This window comes from Anabrus simplex, chromosome 14, assembly GCF_040414725.1.
Source record: "Anabrus simplex isolate iqAnaSimp1 chromosome 14, ASM4041472v1, whole genome shotgun sequence".
Lineage (NCBI taxonomy): Eukaryota > Metazoa > Arthropoda > Insecta > Orthoptera > Tettigoniidae > Anabrus > Anabrus simplex.
In genome coordinates, this window is record NC_090278.1 from 66,051,676 (window position 1) to 66,076,882 (window position 25,207).

General features: G+C 41.2%; 1 protein-coding gene across 3 annotated transcripts in view; it reads left to right on the plus strand.

The window, feature by feature from the left end:
• Nucleotides 1–1,457: 1,457 nt before the first annotated feature.
• LOC136885566 (uncharacterized) overlaps nucleotides 1,458–25,207 on the plus strand; it is a 60,081-nt gene continuing 36,331 nt past the window's right edge. For 2 of the 3 annotated variants that reach the window (XR_011018991.1, XR_010861564.2), the window contains exons 1-2: nucleotides 12,768–13,025; nucleotides 18,165–18,237. Coding sequence is in view for 1 of the 3 variants with exons in the window: in XM_068230380.1 (XP_068086481.1) it covers nucleotides 1,644–1,682; nucleotides 18,165–18,237 (112 nt within the window). In the remaining 2 variants the exon portion in view is untranslated. Of the gene's footprint in view, nucleotides 1,683–12,767; nucleotides 13,026–18,164; nucleotides 18,238–25,207 lie in introns of those variants that run through there. The other variant, XM_068230380.1, reaches the window with a different exon arrangement.

Genomic DNA, 25,207 nt, shown 5'->3' on the forward strand with positions numbered 1-25,207 from the left:
AGGAAAACCACTCATAAGTGACCATAGGCAGTGCGTTGTGTTTTTTTTTTTAATAAAATAAGTGACCAGAATCCAGGTTTAGCCGTAAAAGAGGTAGAGAAACTAAGTGCAGAGTTGTGTGGTGTGTCGGCTAGTTCGGTTCATAACATGCGGACAGAGTTTAGAAAGACAGGGAAATTAACAACGCCGGGAAAGGAACGTAAACGACCTCACAGAATCGAGAAGTACGACGATATTGTCAAAAGTGGTATTAGAACGAAAATTCATGATTTTTTTTTTTTTTTCGGAATGAACCACCTACTTTACGCAAAGTATTAGACAGTGTGAATAAAGATAAAAACTTTACCCACCTTCAGTTTAACTACATTGTACAGACTTTTAAAGGACATCGGGTTCCAGTTTGTTAAAGGAGAACGTAAACCTGTGTTAATGGATAGGGAGGATATTGTATTGTCTTTTTGAGTTGTTTCTTATCGATAGATGTTGTTACAGAATTATCAACAGTTCCGTCTGACATGTCCAATCATGCTATATGCTCTATCATGATAGGAACTCTACAAGATAAGAGATATACATTTCAATTCGAAAGTTGGTATTCTATTAGGTTACAGTCTACCGGGCGGACATTTCAAACAGCTGTCCTAAGATAAACCTTCCTACGCGTGTAATTTTGTGTTCTAGCCTACGATAGCTTTCTTTAATATTCAGAAATGAATAAATAAATAAATAAATAAATAAATAAATAACGAAGGCCCTAATCTTTAGCAGTAGATGTCCCTTCAAACCCCTCCGTTTAGTTTCACACCGCTCAAAAACTGTTCCTCGTCTATTTTAGGTCATATGCGCAGCACTGTATGTCCGAACACGAGACATTGACGGGGCGGAGGTCGATACTACACGCTCAGCGAATCACAACTCTTTCTTTGGCTGAGGCGTGGACATGCCTTGTTTACATCAGGATTAAACTCTCGTGAAAAATCATATAGTGAGCCGCATATGCCATATTTAAAATGATAAACTCAAAGGTATGTTTACGTCTTCTTCAGAATCGTATGGTATAACCAATGCTCGTTGCATAAGGAAAGTGATACATTTGGACTGGACTTCAGTATAATTCTTGCACAGCCTACATTTGGAATTAAAGAGGGAAACACCAGTAGCCTCCTTTTACAAGGGCACTGTTTAAAAATGGAATATTCCAAAAACGTATACCTATGTTAACAATAAAATTCATAAAAATTGAGCATATGTTTGTGTCCCAATTTTTTGGGAATTCACTTACTCTCACTTCATTGTCTCCCTCCAAGATATTGTTAGAGAACAGTGGCGTATGCTGGGATCAAGACGTGGGCTAGCAGTAAACTAAGGTTACCCCTTTTCGATGGTTGGTTTAGTGAACGTCAAGACTTGAGCGTAACAATGCTCAACACCTGATCAGTGGAGATGGTAGCCGAAGGTTTAACAAGTTAAAGTCCTGTTTTGTAGCTAAATGGATAGAATGCTTGTCTTTGGTCCGAAGCCCCCGGATCAATTTTCAGAATCAACCTCCTCATACTGTTAATTTTCTTGGCTTGGGGACTGGGTGTTTATGACGTCTTCGCCATTCATTTTATCCTCATGAGGACACCACCAAGCCTACACAGATGCCATGCACCATACCAGACCGTGATCAGAGGATGAAGGTATGTACTATCTTGTACTAAATTGCATGAATAATAATAATAATAATAATAATAATAATAATAATAATAATAATAATAATAATAATAATTGTATATTCATTGCACCGTATAGTGTTCGAAGTGTGTATATTGATAAACTGGTTTGAAGAACTTGAGATATTTGTGGAATTATGAAACTAAGGCGCCCCCCCCCCCTTCCCCCCTGCTGATATCCACGAGCCGCCACTGAGATCAGATAACGTGTCTTGATACGTTCAGGTCAGTTTGTCTTTTGAAGGAATATAGGGGCACGTGAAGCAATCCCGACTTTACGTTTGATCTTAGTGGGTCGAATTAAGAAGGACAAGCCCACGTGCATGGGGTTCGTAGATCTAGAAAAGGCATTGGATAATGTTGGTTGGACCAAGTTATATGAGATTCTGAAGGTGATTGGGATCAGATACCGAGAACGAAGAATTATCTACAATCTGTATAAAAATTAGTCTGCAGTGGCAGTGATAAGAATCGAGGGCTTTGAAAGAGAAGCAGCAATCCAGAAAGGAAGGAGGCGAGGCTGCAGTTTGGCCCCTTCCTTTTCAATGTTATTATAGAACAGACACTAAAAGAAATCAAAGAGGAATTTGGAAAGATAATCACAATCCAAGGAGAGGAAAACAAAACCCTAAGATTAGCCGATGAAATTGTTATTTTATCTGAGACTGCAGAAGATCTTGAGAAATTGCTGAATAGTGTGGAGTAAGGAGTACAAGATGAAAATAAATAAATCCAAAACATAAATAATGGAGTGCAGTCGAATGAAGTCAGGTGATGCAGGTAACATGAGATTAGGAAGATGAGTGTAATTACTTGGGTAGTAAAATAACTAACGATGGCAGAAGTAAGGAGGACATAAAATGCAGACTAGCACAAGCAAGGAAGAGCTTTCTTAAGAAAATAAATTTGCTCACTTCGAACATTAATATAGGAATTAGAAAGATGTTTTAGAAGACTTTCGTCTGGAGCGTGGAATTGTATAGAAGTGAAACATAGGAGCTAACTATCTCAGAAAGAAAGAGAATAGAAGCTTTTGAAATGTAGTGTTACAGAAGGTGAGATGGAGAAATCGAATCACGAATGAAGAAATACTGAATTGGTGAGAAGAGATCGTTTGGCTAAATTTGATGAGAAGAAGAGATAGAATGATAGGACACATCTTAAGATACCCAGGTCTTGTTCAGTTATATTTTGAGGGAAGTTTAGGTGGTAAAAACTGTAGGGGTAGATTAAGGTATGAATATGACAAGCAGATTAGAGCAGATGTGGGATGCAGAAGTTACGAAGAAACGAAAAGTTTAGCACAGGATAGGCTGGTATGGAGTACTGCATCAAACCAGTCTATGGACTAATGACTCAAACAACTACAACAACAACTTCATTAAACGGCGCCCGCGCCTCCATAGCCAGGAGTCACTTGCTCCCCAGTAAGACATTAAAAGACTGAACAGCCCTGTTCTAAAAATAAATTTCAATGAACATATCTCCCTGTACATACCATAAGTATCCAGCTGCTACGGCGAACTCAATCAGGATACAGACTTCAGCTCGTATCTTATCAAATATATTAAGAAAGTAATGGCTTATCAGCCAAAGTACGTACAAGATAATATACTGGGAGTCCCCTAGAAATGAGAGAATAGTCACCTTCGATATTAATCGATAACTGTTTTGATATAAAAAATGAAAACCTGTTTTCCAGTCATTGACCGGGTCAGGGATGGAATGAATGAAGCAGATATGGGCTGTTAGTACGATGGGGTCGCCACTCCCAAAGTGATTTATTAATGGCTGATAGATGCTATGAAATGAGAATGGAGTGTGTTGCTGGAATGAAATATGACAGGGAAAACCGGAGTACCCGGAGAAAAACTTGTCCCGCCCCCGCTTTGTCCAGCGCAAATCTCACATGGAGTGACCGGGATTTGAACCACGGTATCCAGCGGTGAGAGGCCGATGCGCTGCAGTCTGAGCCACGGAAGAACTGTTTCGATAATAAGAGAGTTACGTTCAGACAATGTTTAAGAAACTAGCTGAATTTCCAGTCCCTCGTTCGGAAGTATGAACAAAGAATAAAGTGTTTATTGACTCAAAATGAAATCTGAATTATAAACTCACTAACTATGAATCCTAAACCTATGTATAATATACGATATTTAAAAAAAATTGAAATGCTTAGTATAAAATAGTCTGTGGAGGCTAATCAAAGAACCACTGGATGGATTTTGATGCGGTTTTCACCATTCTATTATGTATTTCCCTAGAAAGATTTATGTACAGAAACACTCATCTATGACAGAAGGAAGCTGAACAAGTCGAAGAAAACACGGACGTTCGAGCGCCTTTTCAACTTCTTCTTCTTCTTCCTAATCTGTTTACCCTCCAGGGTCGGTTTTCCCTCGGACTCAGCGAGGGATCCCACGTCTACCGCCTCAAGGGCAGTGTCCTGGAGCTTCAGACTTTGGGTCAGGGGATACAACTGGGGGAATGACCAGTACCTCGCCCAGGCGGCCTCACCTGCTATGCTGAACAGAGGCCTTGTGGAGGGACGGGTAGATTGGATGGGAAAGGTGATTAGCTGCCACCCCCGGAGGCCCGGGTTTGATTCCCGGCTCTACCACGATATTTGAAAAAGTGGTACGAGGGCTGGAACCGGGTCCACTCAGCCTCGGGAGGTTAACTGAGTAGAAGGGAGTTCAATTCCCACCTCAGTCATCTTCGAAGTCGTTTTCCGTGGTTTCCCACTTCTCCAGGCAAATGCCGGAATGGTACCTAACTTACAGCCACCGTCGCTTCCTTCCCTCTCCCTTGTCTATCCCTTCCGATCTTTCCATTCCCCACAAGGCCCCTCTTCAGCATAGCAGGTGAGGCCGCCTCCCCAGTTGTATCCACCAACCCAAAGTCTCACACTCCAGGTCACTGCCCTTGAGGCGGTGCAGTCCGAAGGAAAAACCAACCCTGTAGGGTAAACGGATTAAGAAAGGCAAGAAAATTGCTTGTAAATAGTTGGAGGGCTGATTTATTGGAGAAACATGTGAACTATTTGTACAATAACATAATGTTATGTTCGAATCATTTTGGAGGCAGCCAGTTCATGTCAGCAGAGAAGAAGAAATTGTATGGAATCTCCGCAGATTTCTTCGAACCGAAAGTTATTGATAAGAGATGATTAGCACGTCTCAAAGGAGCACACCACACAGTCATACGTTGCACTGACATAGATAGTTCTTTTGGCAACGGGGGGATAGGAAAGGGCTTGGAGCGAGAAGGAAGCGACCATGGCCTTAATTATGGTACAGGCTGTTTTGACAATGGGAAACAACGAAAAACCATCTTCAGGCCTGGCGACAGTGGAGTTCGAACCCACTATCTCTGAAATGTAAGCTGATAGCTACGCGACCTAAACCGCGCGGCCACTTGCTCGGAGGAGCCGAGAGAACATGGGCTGTTTTCAGGAATTTCCTGTATGCTCACTAACTTGGATGTGCTATACTATTAATTCCCTAATGTAAATAACTGATTTTCCACATTAATGCTTTGAAGGTACTAAGTCATTAGTGTGGAAATTATTTGTGAAGCTAAGATTAGATTACATTGTGATATTTTGCAATGAAAGTTTTCAGTGCCATAAAAAAAAAGCTCAAAATTCAGCCATTTAAGTTCCTGAGATCTTTGAATATTATTTGAATTGTTTTGTAGTTCATTTCTATTTTTATGATTTATGTGAAAGTATCAAATTCAGTTCAATAATAGGACTTCGAAATTGGCTAAGACCTTAACTACAGTGGTATGATCAGTTTTTCCTTCGAAAATAAACTATTGTTATTTTCCTTTGGTATTATTACCATGCTGTAACAATAAGTAGTCTGGTGTATCAAAGCATTTTATTAAAATGTACGATTAATATAGTTGTCGAGGTGGTTACAGTTTATAATTTACTGTGCAAGTGCAATCAGCTGTTGGGTAGAGAATTGTTCCGGACATTTAGAGCTTGCTGGTCGCTACGATCTCTGGTGTCGTTCCGCCTGTCAACAGGATGCCATTTCATCACTAAGGAGCTTCGCGACTGTGTATATTAGACTGTGTTTATACTATGAGGGTAAGAATTGTTCAGATAATAAGTTTTACAACATAAGTGCGCGACAGCATATATCTCCCTTTAACACATAATCCAATGTAACCGTTTTTATATTACAGTCAGTGTCGTTTCGTTCATGAAGGACTCTTGGGCGCCACCCTACCGCCTTTTCAAAAATATTTAACGTTATTTCACTTTGTAATTTATTACACAAAGATATCGACAAACGTACCGAATCGGATTTGTGTGGTGTGCTATTCAGTTATCTTTATTATTTCGGCTGTAATCATTTCGCTTTTCTATTTTCAGGGAAACGGCAAAGGCTCGCAGACCGTGGCTGCTGTCTAGCAAGCACAATGTTTTCTCTTTGATGTGACAGGAGAGCCCTCAGTAGGTCCCTAAAGTTAACGAGTGTGCGGGGTGTGGTGGTGATTATTGTTTTAAGAGGAAGTACAACAGGGCATCCATCCTCTATATAACACTAATGGGAGAGAAAAAATGGAAGGTGTCCGACACTTCGAAAAATGAAGGTATCGGTCAAAGGAAGACAAGGGCTGCGAAGGGCATGAAAATTAAAGACTCCCTAGACCTCCGTACGTAATACCGTCGGGGTCGGAAAAGAACAAGAGTTGACCAAGAGATGAAATAAAATGTCGTATGGCTTTTAGTGCCTTTAGTGCTTTTAGTTCGGCTCGCCAGGTGCAGGTCTTTCTATTTGACTCCCGTAGGCGACCTGCGCGTCATGGTGAGGATGAAATGATGGTGAAGACAACACATACACCCAGCCCCCGTGTCGTAGGAATTAACCAATTAAGGTTAAAATCCCCGACCCGGCCGGGAATCGAACCCGGGACCCTCTGAACCGAAGGCCAGTACGCTGACCGTTCAGCCAACGAGTCGGATAACCAAGAGATATCGGATAGGCACAAGTAAGTGGAAGCATGCCTGGACTCAGCTAAGGGCCCCGTGGTCGCCAACCCACGCTCCAAAGTTCCGAGTCCTGAGGCCTGTATGTGTCGTCTTCATCATCATTTCATGCTCATCACGACGCGCAGGTCGCCTACGGACGTCAAATAAAAAAAGACCTGCATCTGGCGAACCGAACTTGTCCTCGGACACTCCCGGTACTAAAAGCCATATGCCATTTAAATTATGTATTGATTAAACAGAAAGAAAACAAAAAGAAATGAGGCAATCAAAATGAATCAAAATTCAAAATCCTCAATCTGCGAAGGTGTTGAAAAAAGTCACCACTGATAAATCCTGATGTTGGTTGTTGTTGATTAGTGGGTTGTCACTGTGAGTAGGAGAAGAATAATTAAATGTGGAGAAGGGTGAAGTGCTGTCACTACTTGTTCCCGGTTGTGTGGTACTTTGAGGGATTAGACATTGACATAATTCATTTATTTTTACGGAGTTGCGATGGAGAGTGTCCAAGTTTGCTTCCAAAAGCACGTCATTTATTAGTTTTTCAGCATCCAATGTGAGCAATTTTTTCCCCAAGCTTTTGCGATAGTCGGTATGTTGCTGTCAGGGTTCACCAAGTTTACCGCTTCAAAGTCTTCAGACATCGTCTTAAGGGATCGCCTGTCGTATGGCAAAGGCCAGCGCTGCATGACCACCATATTCATTTCTTAAATTTTGAGAATATTCCTTAAAAAAAAAAAAAAAAAAAAAAAAAAAAAAAAAAAAAAAAAAAAAAAAAAACAAGTTCTGGAAAAGGAGAAATAAAAATGAATGGGTTTTATATGACAGGCGATCTCATAAGGCTTCAGATTTCCTCTACCAGAACAGCTCAATTTGAAAGAAAATTCCTTACAAGTTCAATCAATCACTACTGATCTCCATTTAGGGCAGTCGCCCAAGTGGCAGATTCCCTATCTGTTGTTTTCCTAGCCTTTTCTTAAATGATTTCAAAGAAATTGGAAATTTATTGAACATCTCCCATGGTAAGTTATTCCAATCCCTAACACCCCTTCCTATAAATGAATATTTGCCCCAATTTGTCCTCTTGAATTCCAACTTTATCTTCATATAGTGATCTTTCCTACTTTTAAAGACACCATCCAAACTTATTCGTCTACTGATGTCCTCCCGCGCCATCTCTCCACTGACAGCTCGGAACATACCACTTAGTCGAGCAGCTCGTCTCCTTTCTCCCAAGTCTTCCCAGCCCAAACTTTTCAACATTTTTTTAACGCTACTCTTTTGTCGGAAATCGCCCAGAACAAATCGAGCTGCTTTTCCTTGGATTTTTTCCAGTTCCTGAATCAAGTAATCCTGGTAAGGGCCCACACACTGGAACCATACTCTAGTTGGGGTCTCACCAGAGACAATTATGCTCTCTCCTTTACATCCTTACTACAACTCCTAAATACTCTCATAACCATGTGCAGAGATCTGTACCCTTTATTTACAATCATATTTATGTGATTACCCCAATGAAGATCTTTCCTTATATTAACACCTAGGTATTTACAATGATCCCCAAAGGGAACTTTCACCCCATCAACGCAGTAATTAAAACTGAGAGGACTTTTTCTGTTTGTGAAACTCACAGCCTGACCCCCGTTTATCATCATACCATTGCCTACCGTCCATCTCACAACATTACCGAGGTCATTTTGCAGTTGCTCACTATCTTGTAACTTATTTATTACTCTGTACAGAATAACATCATCCATTGGCATCCGCAGGATCTTTTCCAGGGGGGGGGGGGGCACATTAACAATTTTCTTGAATATAAAACCAATATAACGTCAGCAACATTAAATTGTTTACAGAACTTTCCAGTTATAACAGATGCTAGATGACTGTCAGCAAGTTCAGTTTATGAAATAATCTGGTATGATATTAAACAATTGAACATCAACATTTTTAGAATTCCCCCCTTGTGGGCGCCCATGAGTCATCATCTGTGAAAAGCCTTATCTCTGATTCCACTTCTTTACACACATCATTGATATATACACTGACTGACAGTGACAATGCAACACCAAGGAGGAGTGGTTCGAAAGGGATGAAAGTTGGGGAAAAAACAGAGACGGCACGGATGAATAATTGATGTTTATTTCAAACCGATATGCAGGTTACACAATGCGCACGGCATCGACTCAGTAGGATGTAGGACCACCGCGAGCGGCGATGCACGCAGAAACACGTCGAGGGACAGAGTCAATAAGAGTGCGGATGGTGTCCTGAGGGATGGTTCTCCATTCTCTGTCAACCATTTGCCACAGTTGGTCGTCCGTACGAGGCTGGGGCAGAGTTTGCAAACGGCGTCCAATGAGATCCCACACGTGTTCGATTGGTGAGAGATCCGGAGAGTACGCTGGCCACGGAAGCATCTGTACACCTCGTAGAGCCTGTTGGGAGATGCGAGCAGTGTGTGGGCGGGCATTATCCTGCTGAAACAGAGCATTGGGCAGCCCCTGAAGGTACGGGAGTGCCACCGGCCGCAGCACATGCTGCACGTAGCGGTGGGCATTTAACGTGCCTTGAATACGCACTAGAGGTGACGTGGAATCATACGCAATAGCGCCCCAAACCATGATGCCGCGTTGTCTAGCGGTAGGGCGCTCCACAGTTACTGCCGGATTTGACCTTTCTCCACGCCGACGCCACACTCGTCTGCGGTGACTATCACTGACAGAACAGAAGCGTGACTCGTTGGAGAACACGACGTTCCGCCATTCCCTCATCCAAGTCGCTCTAGCCCGGCACCATGCCAGGCGTGCACGTCTATGCTGTGGAGTCAATGCTAGTCTTCTGAGCGGACGCCGGGAGTGCAGGCCTCCTTCAACCAATCGACGGGAAATTGTTCTGGTCGATATTGGAACAGCCAGGGTGTCTTGCACATGCTGAAGAATGGCGGCTGACGTGGCGTGCGGGGCTGCCACCGCTTGGCGGCGGATGCGCCGATCCTCGCGTGCTGACGTCACTCGGGCTGCGCCTGGACCCCTCGCACGTGTCACATGTCCCTGCGCCAACCATCTTCGCCACAGGCGCTGCACCGTGGACACATCCCTATGGGTATCGGCAGCGATTTGACGAAGCGACCAACCTGCCCTTCTCAGCCCGATCACCATACCCCTCGTAAAGTCGTCTGTCTGCTGGAAATGCCTCCGTTGACGGCGGCCTGGCATTCTTAGCTATACACGTGTCCTGTGGCACACGACAACACGTTCTACAATGACTGTCGGCTGAGAAATCACGGTACGAAGTGGGCCATTCGCCAACGCCGTGTCCCATTTATCGTTCGCTACGTGCGCAGCACAGCGGCGCATTTCACATCATGAGCATACCTCAGTGACGTCAGTCTACCCTGCAATTGGCATAAAGTTCTGACCACTCCTTCTTGGTGTTGCATTTGCTCTGTCAGTCAGTGTATATAAGAAAACATAAAGGTCCAATAATACTGCCTTGAGGAATTCCCCTCTTAATTTTTACAGGGACAGATAAAGCTTCATCTACTCTAATTCTCTGAGTTTTGTTTTCTAGAAACAGAGCCACCCATTCAGTCAGTTTCTAAATGTTCTGATGTGGATTTATTACCAATCCTTTTCCGAGGCCAGAATTTCGATCTCCCCAGTCAACGCACTGAAACTACCAGATTCCAACAATGCTTGCAACATTTTCAAGCAAGGTCGTTCATATTTAACATTGCACTATGGTTGTTTGCAAGAAATGTTAAACTACCCCATTAAATACGTGTATATTTGTTCTCCCCTGTTGTTCCCTCAGTTCATAAAGGAACTTCCGTTTTAAATACGGACAGCAACAATGGATATTGTATTCCGTACGAGACGTTATGGCAGGCAAGTCATATTTCAAATTATATTTCAATTTTAGCACTGAAGGCAACAAAAGTTTTTGCAAGAAGTGAGGTCAATTTGTGTAAATAATGTGTATATATATCTTTTGCGTTTCTCAAATTAGCCCTTAAAAAGTCATTGGGTTCTTTCATCTTTTGTCAATTCTGAACAATGAATCTTGTAATCTACGACGTGATTTTATGGCTGATGAAGTCTCAAATAGAGACGAAACATGTCCCTAAATATATTTAATAAGTTTTTAAAATAGTTGATCACTTGTAAAGTGATATGTATTGATTGGGTGGACCAAAACCTAACATTGTTTCTTAGTTTTAACTGTATCAACGATGAAGTTCGTAAATTGTACTAAGCGGTATTTTCTGAGCTGTCAGTGGAGTGAAGGCGTGGGATTACATTAGTAGACTAATATGTCTGAGTGGTGTTTCCAAAAGTAGGAAAATTCACAGTATGAAGAAAAGTTGGAATTCAAGAGGACGAAAGCGAACACCTGGGCGCCTGTCCTAAATGCAGATCACTGGTGACTGATTGATTGAGAACAAGAGTTGACCATGAGAACAAGAGTTGACCAAGGGAGGTCGGATAGGATAGTCTATATGAAGGTGAGGAGCCTGACAGAAGTACGTGGAAGCAATGTTAGGACTCCCCTAAGAACCCCGTGGTCGCCAACCCACGCTGCCAAGTTATGAGCTTCTGAGGCCCCTTTCAGTCGCCTCTTATGACAGGCAGGGCATACCGTGGATGTTATTCTACTGTCCCCACCCACAGGGGGAAATCTATTCTGGGCTGTGACCACGCGGCACTTAGCTGAGTCTTGACATTCCTTCCACTTACTTGTGTCAGGCTCCTCCGTTTTCTATCCCATCCGACCTCCCCTGGACAACACCTGTTCTTTTCCGACCGCGACGGCATTAGCACATTCCAAGCCTAGGAAATTTTTCATTTCCACACACTTTGTGGCCTTGATCTTTATTTGGCCGATACCTTCATTTTTTGAAGTGTTGGACCCCCTCCATTTATTTTCTTCTGATTAGTGCTAATAGAGGATGGTTGCCCAGTTGTACCTTCTCTTAAAACAATAATCACCACCACCACTTTGTAATTTATAGCTGTATGGGTTAGCAATAAACTAGTTAAGAGTAGGTAAGAACTTCGCGCTTGTTGCATATGTGCAGAGTAATTTTGTCTTAAAACACAAAGAAATTACCGCATGAATGTACAACAGTTACCGTACATAATTTAATGACTCAACTCAAGAGGCATTCAGTGTTTGTCAACATACTGGGGTAAACTTTTAGAAACGCAGTATCGGTAATTGCTTTCTTAATAAAGAAAACGCTTAAGGTAATTTACTGCAACTGTCTTTTTTTTTTTTTTTTTGCTAGTTGTTTTACGTCGCACCGACACAGATAGGTCTTACGTCGACGATGGGACAGGATAGGGCTAGGAGTGGGAAGGAAGCGGCCGTGGCCTTAATTAAGGTACAGCCCCAGCATTTGCCTGGTGTGAAAATGGGAAACCTCGGAAAACCATTTTCAGGGCTGCCGACAGTGGGGTTCGAACCTACTACCTCCCGAATACTGGATACTGTCCGCACTTAAGCAACTGTCTTTTATTACTGTAAGTACCTTACTTCAAGTTCAGTATTTCATGTACTGGTAATCAAAATATCTGTACAGATTTCTATGTTTCTGTCAATAAGATTACGTATTTGCCAGATGATATTAATATGAGACAGTAAGATCAAGTTTTAAGGAAGTAAAAGAGTAGGACATGAGTATTTCTGTTGATTCTTGTTTCTCAAAAACAAAATCAGGCTCTGTTAATTATCTTCCTATTCAAATAGTTGTGAATGTATTCATGTCATTTAAGTGCTATACAGTTGTATATACATGAACAGTAAACGCCTAATTGAATTCTATATGAAAAATAGTTTTTTTTTTTCAATGTACAGTACCGAATTCGTCTAAATTCGAATACATTTGCCTTTGGTTTCGCTCGCTTAAAGACCCAATATGGCGGCTCCATAAGTAGCATTCGTGACTTGACCTCCCTATACATCCAAAACTAAAGTACTTAGAAGGAGAAGAAGAAGCAATATTTACATGATCTTTGTTTACATGCAAAATGGCGATACCTTGGGCGTTCCTGCAAATTTGTAAACTGTTTACGCACGTGTGTTAGTAAATAATATAGTGTTAATATCGTTGGTATGATTGATTCAGTGATGAATGTGTGTAGTATTGTTAACCTGAAATACTCGCTCTCAAGCGAAGCCCATTAAATTATCAAGATCAAAACCAACCTGAAATACTCCTGTTTGATTGACGAGATATGACTTGGCGCTTTCAAGAAATATTAACATCAACTATGGATTTGCACTGAATAATAATTGCTGCTGTAAGTACTATACTACGGTGTATTTTAATCATTAATAATTATGCATTAGCGTTAAGAGTGCGTCATTAACGATGTTTATTGTTATTTTTCATTCCCTTGTAAAAAAAGTATGAAATTACTGTTAAGCTTAATGGTAAAGGTAAGGGGCCTTGGATATAAAGATGTTGAAGATAGCATATGCTTGATTTTACTATTGCCTCTCAGTTGAGGTACCGAACTCGATAGCTGCAGTCGCTTAAGTGCGGCCTGTATTCAGTATTCGGGAGATAGTGGGTTCGAACCGCACTGTCGGCAGTCCTGAGGATGGCTTTCTGTGGTTTCCCATTTTCACACCAGGCAAATGCTGGGACTGTACCTAACTTAAGGCTAAGACCGCTTCCTTCCCACTTCTAGCCCTTTCCTATCCCATCGTCGCCGTAAGACCTATCTGCTTGGGCTGTACCTTTATTAAGGCCAGGCCGCTTCCTTCCCACTCCTAGCCCTTTCCTGTCCCATCGTCGCCATAAGACCTATCTGTGTCGTTGCGACGTAAATTAAAAAAAAAAAACGACCTATCTGTGTCGGTGCGACGTCAAGCCAATTGTAAAAAGAAAATCAGTTGAGGTAGGCCTAGCTCTATGGATTCGGCATACTATGCCATAATATTGCTCTAATTAATGTAGAGCTTAAGGGATTAGCCTTCATTCAGGCTTTTATATAGGCCTACGGTATAACTTTACATCCCACAGCCCAACGTTTAGGCCTAGTAACATTATAAGGAAGTGAAAATAATGCAAATCTTCTTGGAATTCCTTTTAGAGGAGATATGTGTTCATTGCAATGTCTAGTAACCCACTATCCCGCCCCCAGAAGTACATTTACTTTTGTAACCTAATAAAGAGCAGCAGCCGCCATCGTCCATGGCTAAAGTAGCTTCGTGCATTCTCATTGGTCAACGTGAACAGAATGTGACGTCATTGCCATCAATGCTGATAAATACATTGCGTTACCAACCCCGCCTGAATAAAAGCACAAACAAAAATCACCATGTAAAGTAACAATGCAGCTTGTAACTGTCCAGACCAATGGTCTTGTCCAGATCCTATCCTAACCACCCGCACGGGAAGAACCAGTCCAGTCCAGTGGTCTTGTCCAGGTCTTATCCTAACCGTCCGCATGGCAAGAACCAGTCCAGACCAATCGTGTTTCCACACAAAACTAGGGGCCTAGGGCCGCCTCGCGGCTTCTGACCGTCCAGACCAATGGTCTTGTCCACGGCAAGAATCCTAACCGTCCAGACCAATCGTGTTTCCACACAAAACTAGGGGCCTAGGGCCGCCTCGCGGCTTTTGACCATCCAGACCAATGGTCTTGTCCACGGTAAGAATCCTGACCGTCCAGACCAATGGTCTTGTCCACGGCAAGATCCTAACCGTCCAGACTAGTCGTCTTGTCTCCGGCAAGAATCCTAACCGTCCAGACCAATCGTCTTCCGTCCGGACTAGTCATCTTTCCTCACGAAACTAGGGGCCTAGGGCTGGTTCACGGCTTCTAACCATCCAGACCAATGGTCTTGTCCAGATCCTATCCTAACCATCCGCACGGCAAGAACCAGTCCAGACCAATCGTGTAACAATAATCACCACCACCAGCTATCGAAGCACCTCACTCATTAGTTCCTCAGTACAGAGGTTGGCAGCTCTGATTACCGCTTCACAACATCCTTCCCGAGAAGGCCGCGAGCGTGTAAACAAACAACATTCATTCCGCGCACAGCTGAATGAAGCGAGTACTGGGCTGCGAGAAGTAATGATGTTCAAGAGTTTTACTGTAGTATCTAAATACAGTATATGAGAAAATAAGAGTGTGTATGTCAGTAACTTGTTGCTTATAAGTGAGCTGCAGGTCCTTTAATCATTTCAGTTTTTGGTGTTACTTCCCAAGAGCCTTTGTAGGTTAAGTGGGTGAAAAAAGCATATAAAGATGACATAAAATGAAACCTGAAGTAGCATAGAAGAGAGATCCTTCCGTTTTGCTTGCTAGGGACCCACCAACCTCCCCTAGTGTTATTCCTTACATGGGAGAATTAAAATTTAGGCATTGAAAATATCAGATTTGCGACCTTGTTCTGTGTTGCTGGTGGCCAACTTGGGTGTTCTATTGCCTCCAATAGAGCTTGCATCATGTGTGCCTACAGGGCTGCCTGCACCTTCGCTGAAAATAAGAAAACCATTCAGTTTCAAGTTGTTGTGATGTACGCCCATTTCACTGCTTACAAATTTTAATTTTAGGTCCACCTTTCAATGCCTGATAAACTAATACAATTTAAGAGATAAATTTAGTTGTATTTTCTTTGGTACATGTTTTTACCTTTTGTGATCATCAAATACAATTAACAGGAACAATGGAATAACATTTTAAAATCTATGAGTGAATAAATAAAATAATGGGTGTCATGATTGGGTGAAAACATTATTTAACACAGTAAATTGTCTGTCGTAAAATCTTCTTGCTTCTGTCCACGGGTATTAAAATTCACAATATAGGTTAACTGTTTAAACTCCTCCTGTTGATTTTAAAAGATTAGGCTAACATGTTGTCTTTGGGAAAACTTCTTTATTCTATATGTAGCCTACGCTGATGACATGGTCCTAAGGTTCACAGACCAGAGTTGAACTTCAGGACATCATAAACCAGGAAAAAAGAAATATATTTAGTTTTTCAAAAGTGGGCAGGGTACCAGCTGAAGACAAGATATTACTAGGAACGAAAGTAGTAAATCTGGTAAATTCATTCAAATAGCCTAGATAGGGCTAAGTCTGCAGACATCAGGAACATCATACAGGATCCACATCAGGGAAAGGGCAACTTCTGCAAAAAGAACCGTGTACGATCTGAAGAATATAACGAAGTTCTCTGAATATGGCTATGACTGTGTTCAGTGCTAAAAAAGTACCACCGAGCTCGATAGCTGCAGTCGGTTAAGTGCGGCCGGTATCCAGTAATCGGGAGATAGTGGGTTCGAGCCCCACTGTCGACCGCCCTGAAGATGGTTTTCCATGGTTTCCCATTTTCACACCAGGCAAATGCCGGGGCTGTACCTTAATTAAGGCCATGGCCGCTTCCTTCCAATTCCTATGCCTTTTCTATCCCATCGTCGCCGTAAGACATATCTGTGTCGGTGCGACATTAAAAAAAAAGTACTAATTATCACGTACGGCTTGGTACTGATATGAGAATTCCTAACTATCAAAGATCTAGGGACGATAGAGGAAGTAAAAGCCCACTTGCTAAAATGAGCCCTCGGAACAGCAAAAAATGGGCCCTCAAGGCTTGCATATGAACTTGCAAGAGAAGCCTTCTTCATTGAGGACTTGAGATGTCACTTAATGCTGCCATCAACCAGTCAAGAGAGGAAACTACTGACCCTCCGACGCGACAAGCGGATGAAAATAAAAGAAAAATTCTACTTTACAGATGCCATGAGTGATAAAGGATGGACAAAAGAGAACTATGGCATGCATTCTGCACTGACAAGGCTGGCGATACGTGGATTCCACCTCAGAATATGCAAGAATACGAAATACCATGAACCCAACAAAGACTGTTTATGTAGTTTGTGTGATCAATTCTGTGACAGATGTCACTTCTCCTGGTGCAAGAATCGCAAGAGAACCCTACTAGATTATAGCAGAGACCCACCCACAATTCTCTACGTAAACTACATTTGTATGCTCTTATTAATTAATTAAAGATTAATTAAAGTGAACCTTGAAATTGTATAGACAGCTTCTGATCAATGAACATCAATGCATGAACATTGGTGTAGTAACTTTATTTTTTGTCACTTTTTGTCACATTTAGCAAGACTTCAGAGGATGCTAAAGACCTCTTAGCCTGTTTGCGGCCCTGACGTGAGGCTTATGCTCCCAGATCCTCTTTACTTGCCCCCATTGCAATGGTCTTGTCACTTGCTGGATCTAAACTGGCAGCCTTGTATAGCATGCTGTGACATCATCCAAGCTGCGCCATGTTAGATCTGTAACTTGCCTTTCGCGAAGGCTCAACAGAAGCTTTACCCAGTTTCTTGCAATTTATTTTAGGTACATGAATTTGTTGTTAATACATAGCCTATGTACTGCTAATGGATCATTTCATTTTTGTGGGGTTGGTGTTGGCCATCATGCCTGTTTTTGATACTGTAGTTAGCATGATGTGAACATTAAGATAGGTCCTACCTTTTTTTTTGCTATTTGCTTTACGTTACACCGACAGAGATAGGTCTTATGGCGACGATGGGATAGGAAAGGCCTAGGAATGGAAAGGAAGTGGTCGTGGCCTTAATTAAGGTACAGCCCCAGCATTTGCCTGGTGTGAAAATGGGAAACCACAGAAAACCACCTTCAGGGCTGCCGACAGTGGGGTTCGAACCTGCTATCTCCCGATTACTGGATACTAGCCACACTTAAGCGACTGCAGCTATCGAGCTTGGTAAGATAGGTCCAGGGTGTCGGTCGATTGTAGGTCCATCGCAAGAACGAACAAGTGGTGATGAGGCTGAGGTCTGTAAAACATACCGGATGTCCCTGCAGAAGCTTAGATGTAGTTTCATGGCTCTGTATATACACAGAGTATATTTTAAGACTTCCTAGCAGAGTACTGAGGCATAGGAGTGTAGAGAAGCAGTGACAGTGGGCGCAGTCCCACAATGGTGAGTGGTCGTACTCATCTCAGATAAGCAGCATAATTACGCCTGTAGAAACCGAACGATATTGAACACTTGTAGGACTAAACTTGAACATCAGTCAAACACATGTGTCTTAGATTTAATCTTGTACTACTGACTGTTGGGAAAATATAGCTTGATGCAAGGTTCATTCTTTGTGAAAGACCCTGTAGTTTATCATAATGACGTCCTAGTTGTAATACCACATATCTGACAACGCTCCTCCTATCAGTTATTTTCCTTAAGACTTGTCACCTTCCAGCCACATGTGGATCTTTAGTACATCATAACAATTTTCTTTGTGTTCATTTTCCTATGCCTATGTGTAAAGGAAAATGAACCTGACAGTAGCGTACTGTCTGTATGAAATATTTACAAACTCCTCGAGTATAATATATTTTATCTAATAACTAATATTTTTTGGGTTAATGTAGGTCAGCCAGTCTTCTCTCAGTTGGCCGCAAAGTGGAATCAGAACATCCAGATTGGTGAAGTTTAAATTCTTAGGTGAGTACTTGTAAGTTGTATCTTATTATACAATAAGAAAGTAGACGGCAGTACTTTAGACATTCCTAGAAATAGAAGTACAATCGAAACCGTTTATGACGACTCTGAAGGGACCATTAATTAACAGTTGTTGTAAGCGATAGTCGCACAAACTTGTTTTTCTTTTTTTGTTGCTAAAAATGTCATCTGTAGGTTTTGGGCTGCACACTTGCATGGTTATTAACAGAATAAAGTTATAACTTCAAAAAGCATATAACTAAAATAAGTACTGTATTTGTGGAGTGGGACTGAGAGGATACAGCAGCGTAGCAACAATGTAAATTGATCAGTAATGTTGTACACGGTCTTGGCTAATAAATGAGAAGTTCTCTCTGTCCTTCAAGATTGTACAAATCATTGTGTATGATTCACACAATTCGTTCACTACGCCGGCGTTTGTTTCCCCATTTTGTAATCACCGTATTATTTGTGTCTTTTCTTCAATATTAAATACTTTCTCTTTCTTTTTCGACATCTTCACTGCGACGCTTGCATTGACTATTTAACAGAGCCCAATTTAAATCTATGAGGGGCGTTTGCAAAGTCCGTGCAAAAATAAAAACTACTTACGTGTTTGGGCTAAACCTTTTTTATTTTTTGACGGTCTCCTTTTATTGCAGAAAAAGGAAAAGAAATGACGGAATTAGAAAACATATACATTCATTTAGATCAACAATACAACAAAAATAAAAACCTAAATGACAAAATTGAAATAAAGAACCCCATATTAGTACAATTACCGGAATTAATACAAATGCTTAAATCAGATATAAATAAATACTATAAACATTTTAATCCGACAAAAGTTATTGACGCAAACAAACTCAACTCCTCCCCTTCTCCTAGACAATCCCCTCCACAATCTACTGCAGCTATCAATGCACCGCCTACCTTAACTTTCCCCTTCCCACTCCCCGCCAAAACGTAAACTCATCCACACTCACTCATATAATACAAGAAGTGCAAACAGAACAACAAGTAGTTCTCAAGAGGCTAGGAGTAACACTAAACAATTACGCAGCAGAAAGAAAAGTAAGTGACAATTCTTCCAATAAAAAGTTATACAGAATTATAATCAAAACCATAAACATATAATTTTTATCTTTCATTACAGATATACCAACAAGCCATTTGGGAACATACGAGAACATTTTAAATCCAATATCACATTAGAAAGTGTTTCATCAACAAGTTTGTTCACGAACAATGTTATCCTATTGACAATATAAAATTAATGCCAATACATTTGTATAAATGTTACTCCAGCAACGAGAACAAGTCAAATGTCCATAACATAGACTATTATCAACTGCAGAAAATTGTCAGTATAGTTTACAAAGTTTTAACAACAATCATACAAGTTAAGCAACATTGAATCAATACAATTAGCCAGATCTCAAAAGTTTTAAATTTTTTTATTTTTTTTATTTTTAAACAATTTAAAAGATGTTCACCAGATGAGTTTCGTCAATAAAATGTTAGACTTAGATAGATTTTAGACAAATATGTTTTAACTTAAGGGCATAATTTTATTGTTATATGACTTTTAAAATATTATAAGATTTGTCAATTAGTTTTATAGGAATAATCTTAATCCAAAAGAATTGTTTCATGATCTTATACAACCTTAAGTGAATAATAGTTGGCTGATGATGCTCACGAAAAAGGAGTGAAACATGTACCATGTCTGTCTGTTAGGTCATCAGCCCAGAGGCTGGTTGGATCCTCAAATAGCACCACCAAAGGTTATGCGGTTATAGGGAAACCGAAAAAACCAATGGCAGCACCAAAATGAGGTGTACTAGGCAAGACGAGGAGTGAGGTAGTTTGCCATCGCTTTCCTCACTGGGTCAGAAAGTGCTATTGCAGCACGACTGACCCTATGAGCAAACACCTTTCATAACACTCAGATGCACTAGTCGTGCTCTGAATGTCATTACTCAGCACCACCCATACCCCAGCAGCTTCCATATTGTCACAGCCATGGATGAGACTGGGACTTCGGTGGAAGCTACAATTTACTCTGGCCTGTGCTAAGAGATGGATACAAAAGTACTGTATCCATCAAGAAATGGCAGCAGGCAAACATGTACCATATAAACATCTTAATAAATGTGTAAGTTTGAACTACGTTTTTATTGTATTGAATAGATGGTAATTAACAAAATTATAAGAATTTGTTGTTGTTGTTAGTTGCTTTACGTCGCATCGACACAGATAGGTCTTCTAGCGACGATGGGACAGGGAAGGGCTAGGAGTGGGAAGGAAGCGACCGTGGCCTTAATTAACGTACAGCCCCAGCATTTGCCTGGTGTGAAAATGGGAAACCACGGAAAACCATTTTCAGGGCTGCCGACAGTGGGGTTCGAACCTACTATCTCCCGAATACTGGATAGTGGCCGCACTTAAGCGACTACAGCTATCGAGCTCGGTATATAAGAATTTGTATCACAAGTCTCCTTTTAGGCGTATACACTTCATCCAACGATGTTCTAGTTTGTTGATCCCTTCTGAATAATAGGATTTGTCCAAGACTGCAAAATATCTATTAGTGTTTGCAATCACCTCCTCGTTTGAATAAAATCTTTGTCCCGCCAGCCATTTCTTCAAATTGGGGAACAAATAGTAGTCCGAAGGAGCCAAGTCTGGAGATTAGGGGGGATGTGAAACGAGTTGGAATCCTATTTCCATTAATTTTGCGACCACAACTGCTGAGGTGTGTGCTGGTGCGTTGTCGTGATGGAAAAGGACTTTCTTGTGGGCCAGTCACGGACGTTTTTCTTGCAGCTCGGTTTTCAAACGGTCCAATAACAATGAATAATGTGCACCTGTAATAGTTTTACCCTTTTCCAGATAGTCGATGAGGATTATCCCTTGCGAATCCCAAAAGACAGTCGTCATAACCTTTCCGGCCGAAGGAACGGTCTTTGCCTTTTTTGGTGCAGATTCCCCCTTGGTAACCCATTGTTTAGATTGTTGTCTGGTCTTAGGAGTATAGTAATGTATCCATGTTTCATCCACAGTGTCGAAACGATGCTTAAAGTCCTCTGGATTCTTCTGGAACAGCTGCAAACCATCTTTGCAACACTTCACACGATTCCGTTTTTGGTCAAGCGTGAGCAATCGCGGCACCCATCTTGCGGATAGCTTTCTCATGTCCAAATATTTATGCAAAATATTATGTACCCATTCAGTCGAGATGCCCACAGCACTAGCAATCTCACACACCTTAACTCTTCTGTCATCCATCACCATATCATGGATTTGATCAATTATTTCTGGATTCGTAACCTTCACAGGCCGTCCAGAGCGTTCAGCATCACTTGTGCCCAAATGGCCAGTCCGAAAATTTTGAAACCATTTATAAACTGTTCTAATCGAAGGTGCAGAGTCACCATAATGTTTATCAAGCTTCTCTTTAGTCTCCTGAGGCGTTTTGCCTTTCATAAAGTAATGTTTAATCACCACACGAAATTCTTTTTCGTCCATTTCTTGAAAATCACTCGACTTCCTTGATTCACATGAATGCCAAACACAAAGAAATAGACCAATATGGCTGAAACTTGGTGTGCGTTCATTCAAGAGATGCTACTAACTAAACGTGACCTCGATACGCGTCGGTGGTGCATCTCTCGGACTTGCTTAGACTTTTCAAACCACCTTCGTACTGAAAACAAGAGTTTGAAAATAAGCTTTGCATTGTTGTCAGCAATCCCTAAATGCATAACAAAAAGAATAAACATTGGACGTTATAGCCAATACATTTATCTTCTTCTTCTTCTTTCCTGGTCGTATATGCGTCCATAAGACGGGCACTCTCGAGCTTACTCAGGGTCGGCTCGTCTGACTCGAAGAGAGTATGTCCGACGTTCTTGTACCAGATCTAATGGCACTTCACTTTTCCTTAAAGCAGCCTCAGCAGTTTTTTTCCTTGTTGCCTTAGGACGCCCCCTTCCTCTCTTCTGCTCTTCAATGGCAAGAGCTTTCTGTACTAAATGGTGTTCATTTGTTCTTCTGACGTGACCATACAAGCAGAGCTGTTTTTCCTTCATCTTGTCACTGATGGGCACAACTTTAAAGGATCCTTGCACATGTTCATCGCGCACTTTGTCCCACAAAGTGACTCCCGCCGACCATCGCAACATCCGCATCTCTGTGATATGCATTCGCTGGTCATGTTTTTTCTGCCTTGCCCAACATGAGGGCAGGCCGGAGAGTGGTTTTGTACCCTTTGCCCTTTAATTTGACTGGCATCCACTTATTACACAGAACACCAGTAAGAGACCGCCATTTCATCCAGCCAACACTGATGCGGTGCTTGACATCTGCTTCGATATCACCATCAGTTCTGATGACTGATCCAAGATATTTGAACTTATCGGTCATCATCAGTGGTTCTCCAGCAAGGAAGACAGTGTTGTGTGGGCCCACTTGCCTTGGCTATGCAAAGTTGAAGAACATGTATTGTTGGGAGATCAGAAGAATGCACATGCCTGGTGAGGCACGGGGCGAAGGGATTTTCACCAGCACAGCCAGTGACGCGATGGTTACCATAGCAACTCCGCTACCACCCAGGCGACTTCATATTGTCTGCTACTGGCAACTCTTCGCTCTTGTCAGTTGTAATCCAACAAACTGCAAAGTGTGAGTCAATGTTTTCGTGTAGCAGATAAGAGCAGATAAGAGCCGATCTGTCTGGGAAGAGCAGGAAGTTCTTGCTTGCAGGCCACATTCCTCATTCCTGCATTCTTCTTATCTCTACACAGTACTCTGTCTTCTTGCAACTTATACTTAATCCATTTGCCTCTTAGTATTACTCGCCATTGTTCCAAGACTGCCCTAACCTCCTGACATGACTCACCAACCAAAACAATATCGTTACCAACAATGTAAGGCAAGCTGGTATAAGTACCAACATAGTTGGGGATGTGTGGGATCTGGTAATTGCAGCACGGGTGACGTTCAAGGAAGCGGAGATTGTTATCAGTGGAATACTGTGTAGGAGGGATACTGACTGGAGGGTGATTGGGGATTTAAATGAGACTATGGAGTGGGTATGTGGGAAACTGGGAGTGAAATTTCTAGATCCTAATGGGTGGGTAGGAGATAGGGATCTGCGCTCAGATGACCTTCACTTAAACCGCAGTGGTACGTATAAGTTAGGAAATTTGTTTGGAAGGGTAATAGGGAGGTACATTCAGGGAAACGGGGTTGTCTAGGAAGCGGTGATAAGGGTACAGAGATCTGGAAGTCAAGTAGGGATGACATAAAAATGTTAGTGTTGAACTGTAGAAGTATTGTAAAGAAAGGAAGAGAATTAAGTAATTTAATAGACATATATTTACCAGATATTGTAATAGGAGTTGAATCATGGCTGAGAAATGATATAATGGATGCAGAAATTTTCTCATGGAACTGGAGAGTGTATCGTAGAGATAGGATAGGAGTGGTGGGAGGGGGAGTATTCATTCTAGTGAAAGAAAACTTTGTAAGCTATGAAAAAGTTAAAGATGAGAAACATGAAATTCTAGGTGTAAGGCTCATTTCTAAAGATAGTAGGCAACTTGATATCTTTGGAGTGTACAGACCGGGAAAGGGTAGCTCTGACACTGATTCAGAATTATTTGATAAGATAATCAGCTATGTGGGAAACGACATGGAAAGGAATGTGATTGTAGCGGAAATCTGAAATTACATGTGATAAATCTCATAATTAGACCGTATTGAAGATAATGTATAAAGTTAAAAACTTTTTATTACCACCTATTCAATACAAAAATAATGTACTCAAATATTTATAAAATATTCATGAGGTACATTGGTTAATAGGACATGTTTCGTTCGTCTTTGCGAACATTCATCAGCTATAATTATACAAAGCTTAAGGTCAGGGCCCTGAGTTTATTTAAATAGTTAAAAATGTCGTTATGTTAACAGAATGGTGAAGTTGTGATAAAAGTGGTTGTATAGTACTAAAATTAGACTGTAACATATTATACAGATTAGCATCAAAGATTTTTCATAAAATACAATGAATATTAATAATCTGAAAAGGTTGTTAAAATAAAAAAGATGTAATAGTAGACATTAAAAAGAACTTCGATGTTTGAAGCATGGATTAATTGTAGAGTTGTTGGGTATAAACATGAAGTTTGAAATCCGTTAGACCGGTGTAAATATTTGCTAGCGATGACAGCGTGAAATAGGACAAGGCAGGCCACTTGTTATTGCCTCTAGTGAGTAGTGTTGAATTGAGACAGATAATATTGTAGGCACTAGAATACGTCCATATATGACGCATGGATAATGTTGAAAGCATGAACTTGAAAATTATTTTTGAATCTGAAAAGAAGGCAAAAAAAAAAAGGGGGGAATTGAGGCCATGTTATGACAAAATTAAAAGGGAGAGAAAGAGAAAATTGAAAAAGGAACCTTACCTGCTGTAATAGAAAGGGAGTGTCCGCTAGGGTTAACTGCGTGAGGCCAACTGGCAAGCGGCTTTGTTATTGCTTCTCGTGTTGTAAGTGTGTATACGTAGAGGCGGGGAGTGAGTCATGTGAGGAGGGGAAGTAGCTAATTCCTTACATGCGCCAGATGTACGTGGAGGGGGTCACATGGGAGGGTGGTGGAGTAGTAACTGTTGTTACTGAGGAAATGCTCTTAGCGGTTGGATAATTAAAAATGTTCATGAAATTGTTGTTATTTATATTAAAAAAAGAGAGTAATTCTGGGATTTTCTCAATTAATGGGCTTTTGATTTCTGAAATTTCGTTTTAAGTTTTGATTTCCATTGAAATGTTGGTCCAAGGATATGTAAATATTCTCAAACTCTGTCATTAGTTTGCTTTTACTGACGTATTTTAGGATTTGAAAATCTTTTTCAATCGTCGTAAAACTGTGGCCGGTTTCTTCCATGTGAATACTCATAGCG